This window comes from Sceloporus occidentalis, unplaced genomic scaffold (genome assembly GCF_023333645.1).
Source record: "Sceloporus occidentalis isolate IW3139 unplaced genomic scaffold, rSceOcc1.0.p SCAF_15, whole genome shotgun sequence".
NCBI classification, from domain to species: domain Eukaryota; kingdom Metazoa; phylum Chordata; class Lepidosauria; order Squamata; family Phrynosomatidae; genus Sceloporus; species Sceloporus occidentalis.
The window spans coordinates 7,392,061-7,411,582 of record NW_028316995.1 but is presented as its reverse complement, the minus strand read 5'-3'; the positions used below and the strand labels follow the sequence as shown (position 1 = coordinate 7,411,582).

General features: G+C 36.8%; 1 protein-coding gene across 1 annotated transcript; it reads left to right on the top strand.

The window, feature by feature from the left end:
• Positions 1-4,172: 4,172 nt before the first annotated feature.
• Positions 4,173-13,135, top strand: LOC149303205 (2-Hydroxyacid oxidase 1-like). The gene is made up of 8 exons (XM_089481578.1): positions 4,173-4,309; positions 5,095-5,246; positions 5,758-6,013; positions 6,716-6,891; positions 7,265-7,356; positions 9,332-9,490; positions 10,021-10,090; positions 13,068-13,135. The coding sequence occupies exons 1-8, from the start codon at positions 4,173-4,175 to the stop codon at positions 13,133-13,135; spliced, it is 1,110 nt and encodes a 369-aa protein (XP_089337704.1).
• The last annotated feature ends 6,387 nt before the right edge of the window (positions 13,136-19,522 follow it).

The following is a 19,522-nucleotide window of genomic DNA, read 5'->3' as shown; positions in this document are numbered from 1 at the left end:
CTGGACCTGCGTTTCCTCTTGGACAGCATTGTTTCCCAAGCACCTTTATCTACTCTTAGCCAGAAAGGTACTGGAGAGAAACATGGCATGCCTACTAAATATGAAATTCAAAATATTCAAATTCAAAAAATATTATGTAATAATAAGACCAATATATTTCTTTGACATGGTTGGTAAATTATTATTATTGTATTCAGTGATGTTTATCAACAAACAAATGTATATACTGTATACTTCAAGCATTATCATGCATGATTCGAAGAACAACACCAGAAATACCCAGGTGCCTATGTATTTAGCACTGATGCATCCATCACTACATACAAAAAAGGCAAAGTAGCGGCTCTAAAGCCCCACATTTGAAACCCACCAGTGTACTGGTAATAGCTGAGTATTTACAGGTGTACTGATGCCTTACTCCTGGCAGATACAGTCAAATGTTAAAATAGACCCATTCCAACCCTACTTCTCTTTCAGTAATGATAGGCTGGATCACTGTAACTGCCAAAGTTCTTTTTGTTCAGTACCACTCTATACAGTCACTGTTCTAACTGTTTACTTATTAAGCACTAACATATTCTGCACCCCTGTACAATTTAAATATGGGGTGGTTAATATATGTACATAACAAAATATACGTTTACAGATACAACAGGAGTTGAGGATCATGCGCATGAGCTTGCCATCTAGCCTTATGGCACTTTAATGCAAAGTTCCCAGTAAGAATAGTGGGCTTACGAGGGCCCTGATGGTGAGTTTAAAAAAATGATGTTTCTACCAATAATAGACAGTGCCAGGCCTCCTCTGAATGGATGTTTCTCAATAGTTGATTGCAGTATTACTATTACCCTTTATTTATTATTACATAAGTTATGGTGGGTAAAGGTGATGGAAAACCCTTCCACTTAAAATTAAGGGGTTAGTAGAAGCATTATTAAACACTCATCTACAGACACCAGACAGGCCAGATCATTGTTGAACTTATTTGCATGTACCTACCCAGAATCCCTTGTGGCAGCACCATGAGATTTCTGAGGGAAAAACAAGCCTTCTGGCTTGTCTGGTGTCTGTAGATGAGTGTTTCATAATGCTTCTACTACCCCTTTTATTTATTAATTAACAAATTACGCTGCATTGTAGAATTTAACACACATATCGTGAGATGAGATCCCTGTCTGTGTGCTGCCATCTAGCCTTATGGTACTTTTACACAAAGTTCCAGGCTTTGAGGGCCTTGCTTTTGTGAGCTTACAATCTAAGGGAGTAGTGGGAGTAATTGAAACAAAAGGAGGGGTGAAAAGAGGTAGTAGTAGCTGTCTATGATTAAGCCCATGTGATTCCTTGTCCTATTCTCATCGATGTGTGAAGCTAAATAAAGTTTTTTATTTTGAATGGATGCATTGGCATAATAACTTTTTTTTCCCGGAATCAGAGAGTGAGACGCGTACCTGCTCAGAAGCTTTTGTTTTTTCTTGACTATGTGTGCGGCACAATTATTGGCACTCTTTTAGTCAATACTTTTTGCTCCCTCCCTTTGCCAAGAAAACAGCTCTGTCTTCTCTAATAATGCCTAAAGAGGTTGGTGGACTCTCCTCTTCAGTCCACCCCATATATTTTCTATGGGGTTCAAGTCAGGGGACTGATAAGGCCATGGTAGGAGCTTAATTTTGATGTATATTTCGGATCATTGCCCTGCTGAAAGATCCAACCACGTCCCATTTTAAGGTTTTGACATTTGAGTCCATGATGGCATGTATCGAAACAAAATGTCCAGATCCTCTGGCAGAAAAATTGCCAAAAAACATTAAAGAGCCACAATTTCCTATTCCTAGCCTCTCAGGTGTACTGAAAAATGTAAAATATCAATGGGAAAATGCTTCAAATATATTCATTTCTTATAAATTGATAGGGGTGCACATATATTTAACATCTAGCATATATAATGGATTGTAGACTCTGTAAACCAAAAATTATGTAAACCAAAAATTATGAATGTAAACTGTCTCATGTTACATCAAAAGTTACATCAATGTTGTGATCAACATCAATGCTGCTATTATGCTGCTGTCTGGAGTTTTACCACAAGATGGCGATCAGGTATCTCTGTAAGCAGCTAAATATGACCTAGATAATATCTTATATGTGCATGTTTGTGATAAGTTGAAAACTTTCTGTTGCTTGTAGGTTTAGGTTTTCAGTTTCGATTTGCAATAGACATGTGCTAATAGACCCATTCGTTTTCAGCCAACGAATTACGTTTCCTGCCCATTCGGTTCAGACTCTACACTCACTTTCTCACAATCTAACTCCCTCTCTCACACTCTCATTCTTGTTCACTCACTTTCATGCTCTCTAAATGTTTCCCTACTTTCTCTGCCGACCACTTCCACTTCTACCTGTTCTTGTTCTTCATCTTCTATCTTTTCTCTTTCATCTTGTCTCCTTTATCATCTTTCTTCTATCTTTGTTCGCATCCCTGCAGACATAACCTTGCACAAACTTCCACTGAAATGGATGCACTTCTGGTGACATCCTCCCCCCCTCCTCTTCCCCACTGCGATTTTGTCGGAAGTTCACCTTAGGGCAAAATGGTGACTTTTTTGGTGAAGTCCTCTCCCCTGATTGGAGGACCAGACATAACCTGGGGCGAACTTCCACCAAAATGGTGGCGCCTCCGGTGACGTCCTCTCCCCAATCATCCAACTGCACCACGATTTTGCCCCGAGATGAACTTCCACCAAAATCATGAACTCACTGGAAGCACCAACATTTTGACAGAAGTTATTTCCGTGGAGCTGCGGACGAAGATAGAAGAGAGATGAAGAACAAGAAGATGCAGAAGCAGAGCTTTTTGCTTAGTTTTTGTCTGCTTCGTGGGGTCTGGCCTAGTTTCCGTGTACAAATCACCAAATTTGCCAAAATAAGGTAAATTTGTATGAATCTGGATGCACAAGTCTAGTTTGCAAGTTCTAGATAAAATGGTAATTTAGCAACTAAAAAAAGAATATTTTGGGATATTTTTGGTTTTTAATGCAGCATTTATCCATTTTACTTTATTAAGAAACTATACCTTTTAAAAACTATACCAATTATCCTGCTTGTCTTTTATAGACTGCTAACCTTAAAGTCGCTATATGCAGGATGCATAAAACCAAACTAAATCGTATTGCTCTTGTCATACGACTTTGAGAACATCAGAAGGCTGTAATGTCACAATGTGGTTGACATAGTCATGCTTAAATTCATGGTTTAAAAATACATCCTAGGGAATGAACTGCAATATATAACAATTTCTTAGAAATTACAAGAAAGATGAGCTTCCCTTGAATTTGTTACAAATATAGCCATATAGTTGTGTTATGATTTTTTTATATTTTTATACAATCTTGTAGATCCCAAACATTTCATAATTAGCCTGCAGGCCAGGTAATAGTCAAGCGGTTGTGTTATTAATGACAATTAGTTGGAATGTGTTTAATTATCACATCAAATTCACTTTAAGAATTGGAGTAGCAAAACAGCATGAGGCAAATAGTTTGCCATCTGGGAAATGTACCAGACGTTATTGTGTTCAAATTAGTATTTTAATATGTTCAAAATGTAAACTAACGACTATACAGACATTCACTTTGCAGTTAATCCATTTGAAGGCGGTATAGCTTGTCAACGCTAGCTTTGCAGTAGATGGGATTTTAATGTTTACAATTACATGTAAACTTTTGACCTATTGGTATTGGTTTATGACATACTACATCTTTTTTTCCAATTATATATATATATATATATATATATATATATATGAATGTGTACAGCATGGGAATAAATGTAGATGTGTTTTCCATAATACTGTTTATAAATATACTGTATATAAAGTATACCAATATTATGATATTGCTTCAGCTCATTCAAAAAATGTATTTATAGTATTAATATTTATAGCTTAATTTAATTATATTTTAAAAAAAAGCATACCAATGAGTAAAGAGGCTGAATGTTGATAGAAGGAGAAAGTCCAGTTTAATCATAGATAACAGGAACGCTTGTGTTTATTCATTTACAGAAATGGCGAACAGAGGATTTTTTGAAAAAAAAAATCAGAACTAAAAATCCTTTCCAGCTTAGTTGGTGTGTAACAGAACTCTGAAAAGACGCAGTTTGAGCGCCACTTTAAAATGTCAGAAAAACTCATAACGGTTGATGATTTTGAACAATATGCAAAAACTTTCCTTAAAAAATCCGTATATGATTATTACCGGTCAGGAGCCGACGATCAGCAGACCTTACTTGACAATGTAGCGGCATTTTCGAGGTAAGATTAAACTAAAATCTAGTACTTATCAGTTAAATATTGTCTGAGCTGAGCTTTGATAGCTTCTAAAGGTTTTATACACTATGGTATGTTACAGATTGTATCATTTGACGTAGCATCACGTGTAGTTCCTGGGCAGTGATATTTTATAATAATTTTTTTTTCTTGTTAATAAAATAAGTATATTGTTGTCAATTGATGTTCCCTCCTAATATTGCCTCTGTTGTGTGTTTTTGGGTATCGGCATCCATTTTAAGCTGTAAAATTTGTACTAATTTCAAGTAGGGGGATAAGAGCTCACATTTTAAACATTTCTATAGAATTTTGGTTGTTTTAAGGACAGATTATAATATTACAATACAAGGATTTTTATTAGGCAGGCACATAGGGTATGTAACTTTTTACTTGTAATTATCTTTACGATTTTTATGATTTTTTTTTGTTTTCTTTAAACCTGCGCATTCCCTCCAGCTTTCATTGATTTATTATCACATCTTCTAAAGCCATTCTTAAGTACCATTAAATGGTGAGAAATGATCCAGTTTTCCTCCAGTTCATCTTCCTTGGATGTAACGTTCCCGGGGGACTGTTTTATGATACCTCGATATAACTTTTCTATGAATTCCACTAATTCGGCTTGTAATTTCCTTTTGTATGCTCTGAAATTGCATGATTAAAACTACCAATACCATAATCCACCAGTCTGTTACATTACTATTATTAAAAATGTTACGTTATATCATATTTATTATTTCATAAATACGTTATCTGAATGTATCTGCCAGATGGAGGTTGTACCCCCGTGTTTTGAGAGATGTTTCTGTGACTGATCTATCAACAACTATATTGGGGCAAAGAGTCAGCATGCCAATATGTGTTGGGGCCACAGCAATGCAGCGGATGGCTCATCCTGACGGGGAAACGGCAACTGTGAAGGGTAAGTGTGGACATCTGTGTGACTTGAATGTATGAACATTTTTACATTGCAAAAAGGTTTTGTATGTGTGAGTAAAACTACTACATGAGCTATGGGGGCTAGTGTCAAGATCCACAAGGGGCTTAAAGTGACCTCCTCAGCCAACTCTTTGTGGTAGGCTAGCATCTTATATTGGATGAAAAGTTTTCCCGTATTCTAAGAATAGTCAGAAAGTTGGTTTCCACACCCGGTTATAACCTGCAATGATGTTTCACAGTGTATTTGTCACAATGCACAGAACACTTGAGTAAATAGAGTTCTGCACTACTTTTGTATGCAACTGCACTCCAGAGTCACTGGCTGGAATCCATTCATACTTCCTTAGTGGAGATCCACTATACCACAAAATACAAAATCCACATGTGTAATACATTGTTCTTGCTACCACCTAGAACTGAAGTACAAAGCAAGTAAAAAGTACTAATAAATAAAATATATTTAGTATTTTTATCATTGAATTTTGGTTTATAAGCCTGCAGATCCCTTGGTGTTGGAATGATGTTGAGCTCTTGGGCCACATCGTCGATCGAGGAAGTAGCTGAGGCTGCTCCAGACAGCCTACGTTGGATGCAACTGTATATCTACAAGGATCGGAACCTCACCAGGACACTTGTGCAGAGGGCTGAGAGATCTGGCTATAAAGGAATATTTTTAACTGTGGATACCCCTTACTTGGGTAGACGTCTTGAAGATGTGCGCAACAAATTCCAATTACCACCTCATCTAAGGTATTACACTTTATATATATGTTTATATATATATATATATATATATATATATATATATTCTTGGCTGTTGTCAGCAATCCTTAGGCAGTCTGAGAATCAAAGAAATTGTACTTTGGGTTTCTGTTGGCTTTCAGTCTTCATACTTGCATGGAATAGTTATAAAGGTATAGTTATGATCCTGCTCCATTTTCCTATTGGTCAGTAAGGCTGACACAGTTTGCCACTTAGATACTTATCCAGCAGCTGCCTATTGATTTTAGTTCATAAACTTCCTGCTTTATTTTCAAAAAGAAATGACTTTGTCCAGCAACCAAGCTTGGAAAGCCCCACTTATGCCAATGGAAGGATATTTTCCATACATACATTACATACATTAGATATACTTGGATACTGGCAAGAATAGTGAGGTCTTCCATATTATTGTGAAAAAAAACATTTACGTTACTGTCATAAAGTATTTATGGGATTTAGCAATCGCTTGCTTGGAAATAGTAGCCGGTATGTTCTTCAAATATGTCTGTAATTGTTAGAAAGTATGTTTTTTGTATTGGAGGAATGTACACTCAAAGTGACATTAGCCCTTGATTAGATGAAATACATACTGGTCTTATTAATGGGGAGTCTTACACCTCCTGAAAATATCCAGTGTTGCTAATATCTGTGGGTTTCAGATTTGTCAGTCTTTGTTAATAATAATTGTAGGATGAAAAACTTTGATTCTGAAGATTTGGCATTTTCGTCCAAGAAGGCCTATGGCGATAATAGCGGATTAGCTGTGTATGTAGCACAGGCTATTGATGCTTCTATAAAGTGGGATGACATTGAATGGCTGAAAGGAATAACATCACTCCCAATTGTTGTCAAAGGCATTTTACGAGGTTAGTGAAAAGCAGATTGTTCAGTGTTTGTTTTGTGTATAGTAGATTTTTGTTTATTACTTGCCTATTGAAGGGTAATAGGGTTTTGCAAGGGGTGCAGATGGGTCCCAGAACTCAGTGGACTAACCTAACAGATATGCTACTCTATTAGTGCATATTCCTCAGTCCCCGCTAATACCAAGGACCCATAGCTTGTCTTTATGACATCATATGCTAGGACCTCATTCATGGCACAGCATGAGACCCGAAGCATAGAACGCGAAGAAACTAAAACAATATTGTGGGAATAATCGAGTTTTTGGATGTTGTCAGTAAAAGACTTTTTATCAACCTAACATTCCGTTATATGAATTAAAATATATGTATTTTTTAGCTGAAGATGCTATGGAAGCCGTTAAGCGTGGAGTAAGTGGCATATTAGTGTCTAATCATGGAGCTCGTCAGTTAGATGGTGTTCCTGCTACGGTGAGTATTTCAGAGAGTAAATACTGTTGATGACTTCTGAAATAGATATAATTACAAGGAACCAGGGAGCCAACAGTTTTGTGTAGCTGCGGGTTACCCTGGTATCATTTGTGTGTATATATATATATATATATATATATATATATATATATATATCACTGCATGCTAGAAGCTGATCTTTTGTTAGCTCAACTTGTCAGCATGCAGGAGCAATTGTCCGATCCCTGCTAACAGAGAACGACACTAAAAATCTAGTAAATAATGTGAATACCAAAAATGGTACAAAGTGTAAGCTGTTCATAAAGTTGTTACCCAAATGAAACTGGAGCGAAACCGCTGCAGTTAACAGGTTGAGACACATAACATGTTTCCATGTTTCCATAAATCATTGCTGTAGATTGCTATGTTTTTATGTGATTAACCCTGCTGACGAAAGAATACATAGACCCGGTAAGGTTTATTTGCTTATAGTACTATAGAGTGCAATGAATGTTTTCCTAAATCAAACAGCATCTACGTATTATGTCTCACGATGATGTGTATTTTGACAAAAAACAAAAAAGAAGAATCAAGCTGCACTAGATTTAAAAAACGTATATTCTCCAGACAACGTGCAAAATCTTTCCATCAAATATATATAATACAAATATATGTTCAGTATATATAATCTTTCCTCTGCTGAGTGCAAATATTGACAGAACGTACCATGCAAAGTCCTTCCCTATGTGGCTGGAAATTGCATTTAGGGGTAAGTTGGAAAAACTGACATTTGTCCTTAACATTCATCTAGCTGGTTATTTTCAGGTTCAAGCTTAAAGCACTTTTATTTGCTAATTACTTTTAGATGAGAGAAGTGTTCTTGAATTCATTATAATGCAATTAACTAATTTCCCCTGAGAGTTATGATTATTGACATTGAATTGAGTTGTTTGTTTCTTAATATACTTATGCGCCTTTGAAGTAGCTTTTTAGAAGTATGGGGTTCTACGTATAGATGATTGCACTTAGCGGGCTAGGATAATGAGGTATAAGGTACGGTGAGTAAAGAAGCAGAAACAGAACTAAACTTTAAATAAAGAATTCAGAGAGGGCACAGAACCTTGGCCGCATAATGCCACTGTTACCTATTTTACCATCTTAGTTCCATTGAACTTGCTATGAACGCTTACATCTAGTTCTGCTGTTACCCTGGGGGTATATGATGTTGCATACAGTGGTTGAAAATCCACAATATGACATAATAATCACCAAGTGACATAATTCTTCTAGACATGAGCCAAAAAAGACTACAGTCACCTAACTGTGCGTCAGCCATAGAACAAAATTACAAAACCCAATGAGATAATTCTTGATTGCTGTTTCATTGCATGAAGTAATACAATAAGTTAATTTGGAACACATAATTATTGTACAGCATCTATATTGATTGAAATTCATATAGACAACTGATGTAATCTTTTAGTGGGCTGTCCAACTATAAGTCTTTTCTACCGTGGCGTGTCTCAGTGTTTTGGTATTTGAACAACCTCATGAAAATTAGAATGATGCTTATTTATATAATAGTACGTAGTTGGGGATGCAAAGTATCTCCAATACAAATTATATCTTTGGATCCCCTAAACAGACCGCTTTGTGCTGCAGATTCAGTGATTTATTTTGCTTCATGCTTGACATGATTGTAAACAATGAAACAGAGATAGAGAAAAACTGAGCAAATAAGATAACTCTAAGTCGGCTTTTATGATTGTTGGCCCACTAAAAGGTATCAAAACATATTCAGATTGTATTTTCGAAGATGTCTATTGCATGCAGGGGAGGACTGGAACCTTCTGGCATGGGGCAGGTAGGGCACAGGTATTTACACAGGCAACGTATGCACTGGCACAGGTATTTACACTCACACTAACACATACTTACACACTCACTCTAACACACACCCTTACACTAACTTTAGCTTTTCTCTTTTCTTGCATAGATTGATGTTTTGCCAGAAATCGTTGAAGCAGTAGATGGAAAGGTAGAAGTATATCTAGATGGAGGGATAAGGAAAGGCACTGATGTCCTTAAAGCCTTGGCCCTTGGTGCCAGAGCGGTTTTTGTTGGCCGACCTGCGCTTTGGGGCCTGGCATATCAAGTAAGTCCACTTATATACGCGTGTTTTCTATCTTCCTAAAGTACAGACATTAGAGTCTACGTGACAGATGTAGTATGAAATAACTTTTACTTAAGCAGGGTGGGAAACCTAAAACTCACCAAAGGGATAAGCAACTCACTGGGGGATTACCATAGCATCTGATTGCATCATCCCATTGGTTGTTATAATAACAAGATCACTTTCCAAACTTTCCAAACTTTGTACCAGAGTCACTTTTGAGATCTCATGTCCATGTGGTTCCTCATTAAAGTAGTAGTCTCCATTGCGTATTACCTCACAAAACGTATTTTGTTTTAAACTTAGAAACTTGAGTCAGTTTCCCTCAACTATCTGTCAAATGGTTCACCTTCCACAGAGTAAGATGACCTTCATTCTTCCTACTGACATATTTGATTAAGGGAGATCAGAGATCATAAGCACTTATATACAGATCTTATATACAGAACTATGGCAACATTAACTGTGATGTAATGTTTACTATTTTTCAATGCATTTTGCTTTGATACAAGGGCAAAGAGGGCGTGAAAGAGGTTCTTAATATACTCATGGAGGAATTTCAATTGGCAATGTCTCTAGCAGGTGAGAGATATTAACTATCCTTTATACCTAAATGATATTCTGGATTTTTTTTTAAAGAAACTTAAATTATATAAATGTTTTCAGTATCACTAAAAGCAATATCAAAGCTGTTGTTACAGTAGGTTTCTATTATCTATATATATATATAATGTCAAAAAATAGAGTATTTCAGAGTATGCGGTGATACCTTTTTTCTTGGACTAACATAATATTTAAAAGACAAGCTTTCGAGAGTTATCCTCCCTTCATCAGGTCCGAAGCAATACTAATCAACATGATGGAGGTTACAATTTAAAACAAGTGATGGTATAAGAGAAGGGGGGGGGGGGGTGAGTGGGGTGTTGTAAATAATAGGTCTGGAGGTGAGAAATAATATATATATATATATATATATATATATATATATATATATATACATATTGCTATTTAGATGATATAATTAGTTAGATGATTAATAGGCTAATTATAAGCTAGAGTAAATATATTGCACATGATTTTTCACTCGGAATAACATGAACAGTAATGTATTGAATTAAATGTTATTATTGTCCTTTTCACCAGTGTCAGTATTGCCTGTTTAAGCCCATGCATTTTCTCAAATAACTTCATTGTAATTAGGTAGTCTTTTGAAATGTATTCAGATGGGCACCAGAGGTGGCATTATTTATGTATAAAACACCATATTTATCCTTTTAATTAAAAATGGATTTGTGGCAAAAGTGTCAAATTTCCATAACAACTTTTTCTTGAGAAGGTCACTCCGAAACCCGAATGCCGGAATAATGACTGACACGTTAAACAAATCAGATTTACAATCATTTTGTGTGATTTTAAAATACTTTTAATCCCTTCATAGGAGTCAAATTCTTTGAGGTTCTTTTGCTTTTCTTTCTTAATCTCTTCAAAGACAAGACTTCTAATAAACTCTCAAATATACTTTAATTTATTAATCCACACCTGTTTTCTGGGAACCAATCAGCCACCATTGTTAAACAAAATGCAAATTTAAAAGGCAAAATGTGTCTAAATTCCTTCTATTCAGTATACTTTCTTAAGCCTGATGATTGCAAGTATATATTTTTTCAAGCTTCAATTCTTCATTTCCTTACTCTCGTTATCGGAACATTACATACCGGAAAAACTCCAAAAGAGCCTGCACTATGTCCCTCTGAGCAGCCACACTGCCCAACTGTGTGGTTAATGGGTTGGAAAGATCCTCTGATCTCCCCTGACTGGCTCAAAAAGCTGTAATATCAATTAAGGTCTGTGCTGGCTCTTTGGGCAAGGTGGGCAGCCCTGCCTCGAACCCCACCTGTAGTCCAGTCATACCCTCAACAAAGATGTCCTGATTTGTACTCATGAAATGTTGGGTGGTATGACTTTTATACTAGTGTATGTCCATTCTGTTTAGCCATGTGTCTATACCACCTGATTCTCTGTGTTGGTACCAAGGATAGGGAACGTTCGCTTTCCTGCCTTTCCCAAAGGGAAATTAGGATTCTTATTCTCACCAAGTTCTATCACATGCGTCATGGCAAGTGTTGCAGTTATGTTACAGTAAAAAGGTGCAACAATGTGCAATATTCAGAGATGGATGTACTTAATCCGGCCAGAGTAACAAGAAAGTAGGTATATTGTCCTCAGTAGGTAGGATTTTAGTCTGGGGCTTCATGGGACAAATTGGAACTGTGGTTTTAATGGTGTGTATTGTCCTGCATATATAAGCCTGTTTTTATTTATTTTACCACTGGATTTTATTTGCGCATTGTCTTCCTTTTCATCATCATCTTGTTCAGTCTATGTCCTGTTGTCGTATTGTGCCGTGTAGTACCATTAACCTGTCATGGTACATTATGGGTTTATTTGAGCGCAGGGCTTTCTTCTGTGTGTTTGTATTTCACAGCCAGGTTATTATTGCTGCCGCCCACCCCATGTGGTCCCTATTAAGGGCTAATAAAAGTGTGTAGGGGTTTAGAGAATACCCTTCTTTGTCTCATTAGAGATTTTTACCTTTAGCTCACAGCAGCGAGGTGAATTGTTTAGCGTAGGACTCGCCTAAGAGGTTTGCCATGACGTGGCAGGCGAGCTTCCATTTTAATGGCCATTGGAGTGAAACTAAAAACCTCAATTTGTCTAAATAAGCACAGGTGTTTGGGATAGTGCGCAGGTAACTATTTTTCGGTGTTTCTGCCATGTTGCTATATCACCAAAATATTTATATCATATTGCATGGGTTAAACCACCCATTTATCTTTACATGTTGTCATATCTTCACTTTGCCCATGTGATGAATCAGAATATTCTGGAATGCCCTTACAACCCCTCTCTATTCGTGACCCCCTCTTCTGGATAAACATGGCTGTATCCCTGACCATGTCTTGCATATAAGTAAATTAAATTTTTACCTCTGCTTAGTGATATTAGGGAGCAGGCCTAGACTGGCCACCTGGCTCTTTGGAGGGCCGATGGCGTCATACTTACCAATACTAGTTTCAGCAGCAGATTGGGCCTGCTGTGTTGTGGCCACTTAAAGGATAAGTGAGGCTGTTAAAATGTAACATGCAGCCACCTGTATGCCATTTGGCAGCTGCGGGCCTTAAAGCTTCAGGGCTGCCTAGTCTTCCCCAGTGTCTCCCTGTTATAGAGCAAATAAATGCACAAGTGCACAAAGAAAAACCATTAAAATGATAACACTTTACATTTATGTGGTAAAACATAATCAAAGAAGTCACAAACATCTTTAAAGGGCACCAAGAAGCTTTTGGGGACCCCTAGCGCCCCTGGGATTGATGATATGCTCAAGGCTTGCTTTATTTTACTGTTTCTGTTAACACAGACATAATTTCATGCCTCAACATCAATGCCATTCTGCTATTAGAAGCAATGTAGATTTATACTTTTCTTTTACCAATATTACTATTTTTTGATAATGTATTTTAAAATGTTTAATTTTCGGTTTTGTTTTTCACTTGTACAGGTTGTTGCAACGTGAATGAAATACAGAGATCTCTAGTACGTGAGGATCGATTTTCATCTAAAATGTAGTACATGAAGCTTAATATGTAATCAAACATTAAATTGACTCTGGTTTTTATGTGTGAATTAGATCTATATATATTTGTCTAATACTTGGAATGACTTGTACTGATGTGATATAGTGTGGTTTAATAAAACCTGAGCACTATTTATGATAAAAATAAAGCAGACTTTCTTCTTCTTTGTATCCTGAAGTGCATTATATCATTGAATTTAAAGTCCCAAGGCTAGCTATGCAAGATTTGTTTTTTTTTGTTTCCAGATCTTAAACCATCAAACTAAAATTATTACCACGTGGAAAATGTAGACTTCCGCAAACGGAATAACATTCTTTAGTTTTATTTGAAGTACATTAATAAAACCATCTCCTCCTATACACCATACCTAAATTGGTAATGTATGTTTGTATAAAATATTTCAATGGGTTATACTGCAAATGAAGCAATTCATCCTGCCATACATCTTCCTCACTGGATATAGTGTTTTGTCTTGTACAGCGGTTAGGAAATACGGAAGACAAAATTTATGATGTTCTCACCAAGAAACAGTATACCAAGTTCAAGACATTAATCAAGCGCCTCAGGTGTAAATTCTTTCTTTTACTCTGGTTATACTGGAGTTTATTCTAAAATAAATGCACAAAAAATTTTTTGCTTACAAAAAGCTTAAAAAAATAAATAAATAATTATTTTATTTAAAAATGTTAAAAAAAATTATATCTTAGCTTAAACTTTGTTGACCATGTGGTTCTGAAGTACAAAAAGGCAATTTACATGTTAGGCCATAACCGACATGTGCTTGGAAACCTAGCGTATAATGTGTTACTATGTGAAAATCCGAATAAACAATAAGTTAAGATAATAATATATATATATTAAGGATTAAATATAACAAGTAGTTAAGAAGTATCCACCTTTACTTAAAGATTCCACAGTTTTGCTTATAAAAAAGCTACCACAAATGCATGATAACCAAAATAATATTTAACCATGATTTGATTTCAAAAATATTCAAAACCTGTGATCTATGAAAGTGATGGAAGTAACAATGGTGGTGACTGTAATGTAATAGTTAAAAGGGGGTGGGATTTTTTCCAAGAAAACCTAAAAGATGTGGAAAACAGAAATTCCAACCTCCCACAGGAATTCCAGCTAAAGGAAAAATCTAATTTTTGATGTTCAATAATTTTTTTTTTAAATCCATTAAACCATATAAAAAATTGAAGAAAAAGTATTTTTGCAGATCATTTTCTGCATTTCTGTTCCTCGCAGGCTCCACTTTATTGAAAAACCAAGTGCACATTGAGACACTCAATGAGTTTTGATTGCTAAATTAAGACATTTTTCCTAATGCAATAAAGAAGTTTTCATTTTCACAGAACAATTTCTTTAGTAATGAGATGTAGCCATCTGCATACTGGGCAAATGCTGACAGCGCCACACACTCACCAGGTTCAGCGCCGGATCGTGAAAAATGTAGCTTATGGCTGGGCATATCCAGCCATCGGCCGCACATCACGCCATCAGTTGGTCGCTGGCCTTAAAGTGCCAGGACCACCTTGTCATCACTGGTCTGACCGCTAGCAGCGTGAAAACCTTTCTGTCAAAATAGCAAAGGTGACTCTTAATTTCTTCTGTAGACACCCAAAGCGGGCACATGGCCAGGGCATGGCAGTGAGTGATGTCAACCCAAGCACAACCCACAAACAATTTATGTGAGCCGACCAGTCTCTAGATACTTATTGAGCTCAAGGAATGAATTCAGACAGCTTATTAAACATCTTGATTCCATAACTTGGACTTTGGTAAAACCGGTTATATAGTAAATGCAAAAAAACATTAAGCTGCTGGTAAACCTAGTAGTCATGCCAGCTAATCACAGAGAAAGAAGCTTTTTATACATTTGAACAGTGCAGGATGAATGAGCCCCCTCTTGGCCTCCGGAATGGTAATTCCCTTGGAAGTATAGGAAAATGCCAACGTCCCATCTCAAAGCCTTAACATAGCATAGCCTCTGGCTCTTCGGAGAATGTAGCAGATTAAATAAGGAAACACTTCTGTGTAAGAAGGCTGGAATAGGTCTGCTTTCATTGGCATCTGTCAAGGACGCAAATCAAACACTGGATGCGTGCAGAACGTTAAAGTATGAAGTCATGATTGTACACCGAGTCTCGATGTAAGGATATCTGTTAGAAAGCTGCTTTTGAAGTAAAACCCTGGCTCTCAATTTATTGAAGCCTATTATAAATAGCCTCTTCATTACAGGAACCACAGAAGCTGGCTCCCTGTTAAGTAGCGGAGCGAGGTTGGGATAGAGTTTAAAGTTATTATGTTACAGTATGTCAAAGCTTTACATTCTGTTATGAGGTGTTCACTAAAAACATTTGCCAACATTTTCCGTATGGATATTCAGAGAATTCATTCAAAGCATGCTCTAGCTGACCTAAAATTATAATCTTAATGCATTTATTATACTTGTTTTTATAATAGTTTTTTCATGTATGTTATTTTTTAGTTGCAGTTGTAGTAGACAGGCACGTGTAAAATGTATACAGAGATATGTATAAAAGGAAACTTGTATTAAATATTTTTTTTAAAACCTGTGTCCACAAATATTTTGCAAAAGCACGACCGAGACATAAGACACTTTTTACTGTATCACACTGTTCACATCCTACAATATTCGGTTCCCAGATCCTGAAGACATGTTTAGCCCTTAGCCTGTGGCTGGATTATGACACCATTGATATTTAAACTAGGTACAACTGAACTTCTGCAGACATTTTCTTCCCAAAGGGGGGAAACTATTTTTGAGAAACATTGGCCATTACTAATATCTGATCCGGCACTTAGGACCAACCTCTTGTTATCCTGTGGAGGAGACCCAACATCAGAGACATCCTGGAACATTCACACCTTGAGGTTAAATCGACCATTTCTTGGTTGCCACCTCCATCAAAGTACGCAATGTAAAGATGTGGTCACTGCAAAACATGTGCTTTTGTAATTCCATTGAATAAATTTACCAGTAACTCTATGCTAAAAGAGTTCATTATTAAATCCATCATTAATTGCTCAATGACAGGGTGTTTATCTTCTCAACGGCATTCATGGAAAACAATACCTAGGCAAGACCATTAGACAGTTTAAAACAAGAATCCTTGAACATATTGGCACAGTCTGAAAAAAAATAGATACATCGGTTGCAAGATCCCCAAGGGAGAAGTTTAACAATGGTACATGTTGGCTAAAATTTTCAGGCATTTAGAAAGTTAGAATTGGTCCAAGGGGAGGTAACCGGCACACAATGTTACTTTAATACGAATCCTTCAGGATATATACTTTGGACTTTTTAGCCCCTGAGGGCTTGAATGAGGAATTTAATTACACCACCTTTTTCTATGTTAAAATATATATTGGGTTAATTACATCATTACAGTGCATTACACATAATGAATATCCACATCATAATATATTTTTTAAAACTGCGTTTCTAACAAATACTAGAGATAAACATGATAACAATGAATAACAGAGCTGATGTATAATAACACATATCTAAACGTGCCATTTGATATTCCAGCTGCAGATCAAGAATGAACAGATTGATCGAATGACAACACCTAATATTTACTGTACACATATTTGCACGGTTGCACCTATGGATCTTTTGATCCTGTCACGTATTGAAACGGCTTTTATAGGGGGCATATTGAGTATCTTTTACAATAACACATTGATGAGCTGGAACAGTGTTACCTGCTTCGTTCCCAGGTCTTTTACAACGGCACTGAATTTAGATCCGTTCGGACAGCCAGGAATAAGCGTTCATGTATGAGCCACCTCCACGCCATTACCAATCAGGGAAGAGCTGGTTGTTTAACTATTGAGTGTCTTTTTGATGGGAATTTTTCGAATACCTCTGACGATAACATTCTAATTTTAATTACAATTAATAAAGATTTAGTTTTTAATGTATTTCATGTATATTGTTACATTTTGTTCCCACTCATAATATCCTGCCGTCTCTTCTTCTGTCCAATAGGATTGGTGATTTCTGTGTTAGTGTTCAATTTTTGTCTTTTTGCCAAGCTGCTACCTGGACACTGTTTAAGAGGTTGAGTCTGGGGCATGTCTAGGACATGGTCATAGGTGTAGCCATGGGCTACCGATGACAGCAAAAAACAATTTGTTTTGGAGAAATAGAGAGAGAGAAGAAAGGAGAAGAAGAAAGGAGAAGAATAAAATGTGAGATACGAGAAAATAATGAGAGAGACACAATAGATGAAAGAGAGAAAGATGATACACAAGAGGGAAAAAAAGAATAAAATGAGAGAAAGGAAAGTAAAAGATAGAGAAGAAATAAGAGAAAGGGAGAAAGTACTGAAAAAGAGAGAAGGGAAAAACAGAGAAGAGTTAAAGAGAATAGAGAAAGCAGTGGTGAAAGAAGAGAAAAAGGAAGATAGATAAAAGAGGAAATAGGAGCAAAAGGAAAAAAAGGGAACTCTTTTACATCTTTAAAAAAGCAAAAAGTTATAATGCTATAGTCTCAGTCACCATCTTCTTGCCACAGATTCTGCTCCGACAAGGCCTTGGGTCATTTCCGTATCTAAATATCTCGAGCACATGCACTACACTCCACATTGAACATTGTCTCTCCTTCCACATGTGCTCCGTGCATATTCCAGGGCAGTGCTAAGCAAGGAAAAGAGCTGTCAGGGCTGTCATGAACAAAGTGGGACAGTTTGGAGGTATGGGTTGGGAAGATCACATTAAGGGGGTGGGAGGTCTGTGCTCCCTATCACTGTGCGCTGGCAATTGATGCAGAACGCCTGGACATAACGTCATCTCCCGGCACACAGCATCAATGGCTGTGCGCACTGCCAGGGAGCACTAAAAGACATATGAACCCACAGGTCTCAGGAGGAGAGGAAGAGAAAGGAAGGAGATGGGGAGAAAGGGGGCAGGGGATAGTGAAGAAAGGAGGGGAGATGATAGGGAGAAAGGAGACCAGATGATGGGGAGACAGGGGTGATGTAAGCTGCTATCCATTATATGTGTGAATGGGCAGGCATGTGTAAGGCCATTGTATGTGTATCTGTGTGTACAGGCAGGCATGTGTATGAGCAGGTGTGTGTGTAAGGGCATTGTATGTATATATGTGTGTGTGTGTGTGTGTGTGTGTATGGGCAGTCATCTGTAGGTGCAGTGTATACTGTATGTGTGTAAATGGGCAGGTGTGTGTGTGTATGGGCAGTGCAAATGTGTCTATGAGAATTCATTTGTAAGAGCAGTGAATGTGTATATGTGGGTTAATGAGCAGCTGTGTGTGTAACGGCAGTGTATATATATGTGTGTGTATATGTGTGTTTATGGGCTGTTGTGTGTCAGGGCAGTGTATGTGTATATGTATGTTTATGGCCAGTCATGTTTAAGAGCAGTGTAATTAAAATAAGCTCTTTAAAAAAGATAGGGGGGTGTTACAATTTTCAATTGTGTTCAGTTGAGCTATGGAAAATTTGCAGATGTTTCAATAACATGACACTGGCTCTATATTTTTTTAGATTATGCTTTGTTATGAAAAAGGTAGTTACTGGCTTATAATTAGTGCTGACGCTATTTGTTTCGTAATAAAACTTTACCGGGAATCTACATTTAGCTAGGCCAACAACCTCTGATGGGTTCCCGTAGACCACTGGGACCTCAAGGAACTTCTGCTTAATGGATGTAATGTAAGGTAGTTCTACTTTACCGAGAGGGTGGTAGATAAATAGAACAGCCTCCCAGCAGAAGAGAAAGAGGTTAACACAGTAAAGAAATTTAAACATGCATGGGATACTCAAACGGCAATTCCAAGATGAGACCAAAGGCTGATCAAGGTTTGAGTCTTTAAAGCTGAAAAAAAGACAGACAAGACGAGAGAAATTTATTTTTTTCTGATATCAAACTCTGTGTTTTTTTTAAGATAGCACCATATCTGTTTAAAGTGATTTTTTAAAACACTTATTTCGCTACTACATCTACTGTGATATAAAACATCTTTCTCTCCACTTTACCCTTGTGATGGTTTGCACTTTTTGTCTCACAGTGCATATTATTTTAGAAGATAGTTAATTCCACAGTATGTTTTACTATGAATGTGTGTGGTAGATAGGTATGGGAAATAACTTTCACAAAATTCAATGCAATTTAAGACAGTTTCCCACAGAAACTTTATTTTGACAGCTCAATTAAAGGTATTAAGTTAATGAGATTTAATTTCCATTGAGAAAGGAACACAGGTGGTTAAGTTGTCCAAAAGATTAAACCCCTTTTCTTACTGAACTATAAATGGTTCACGGGCTCGGTATTTAATTTATAAAGTAAACCTTCAAAAACCATGTCTACTAAAATAAAC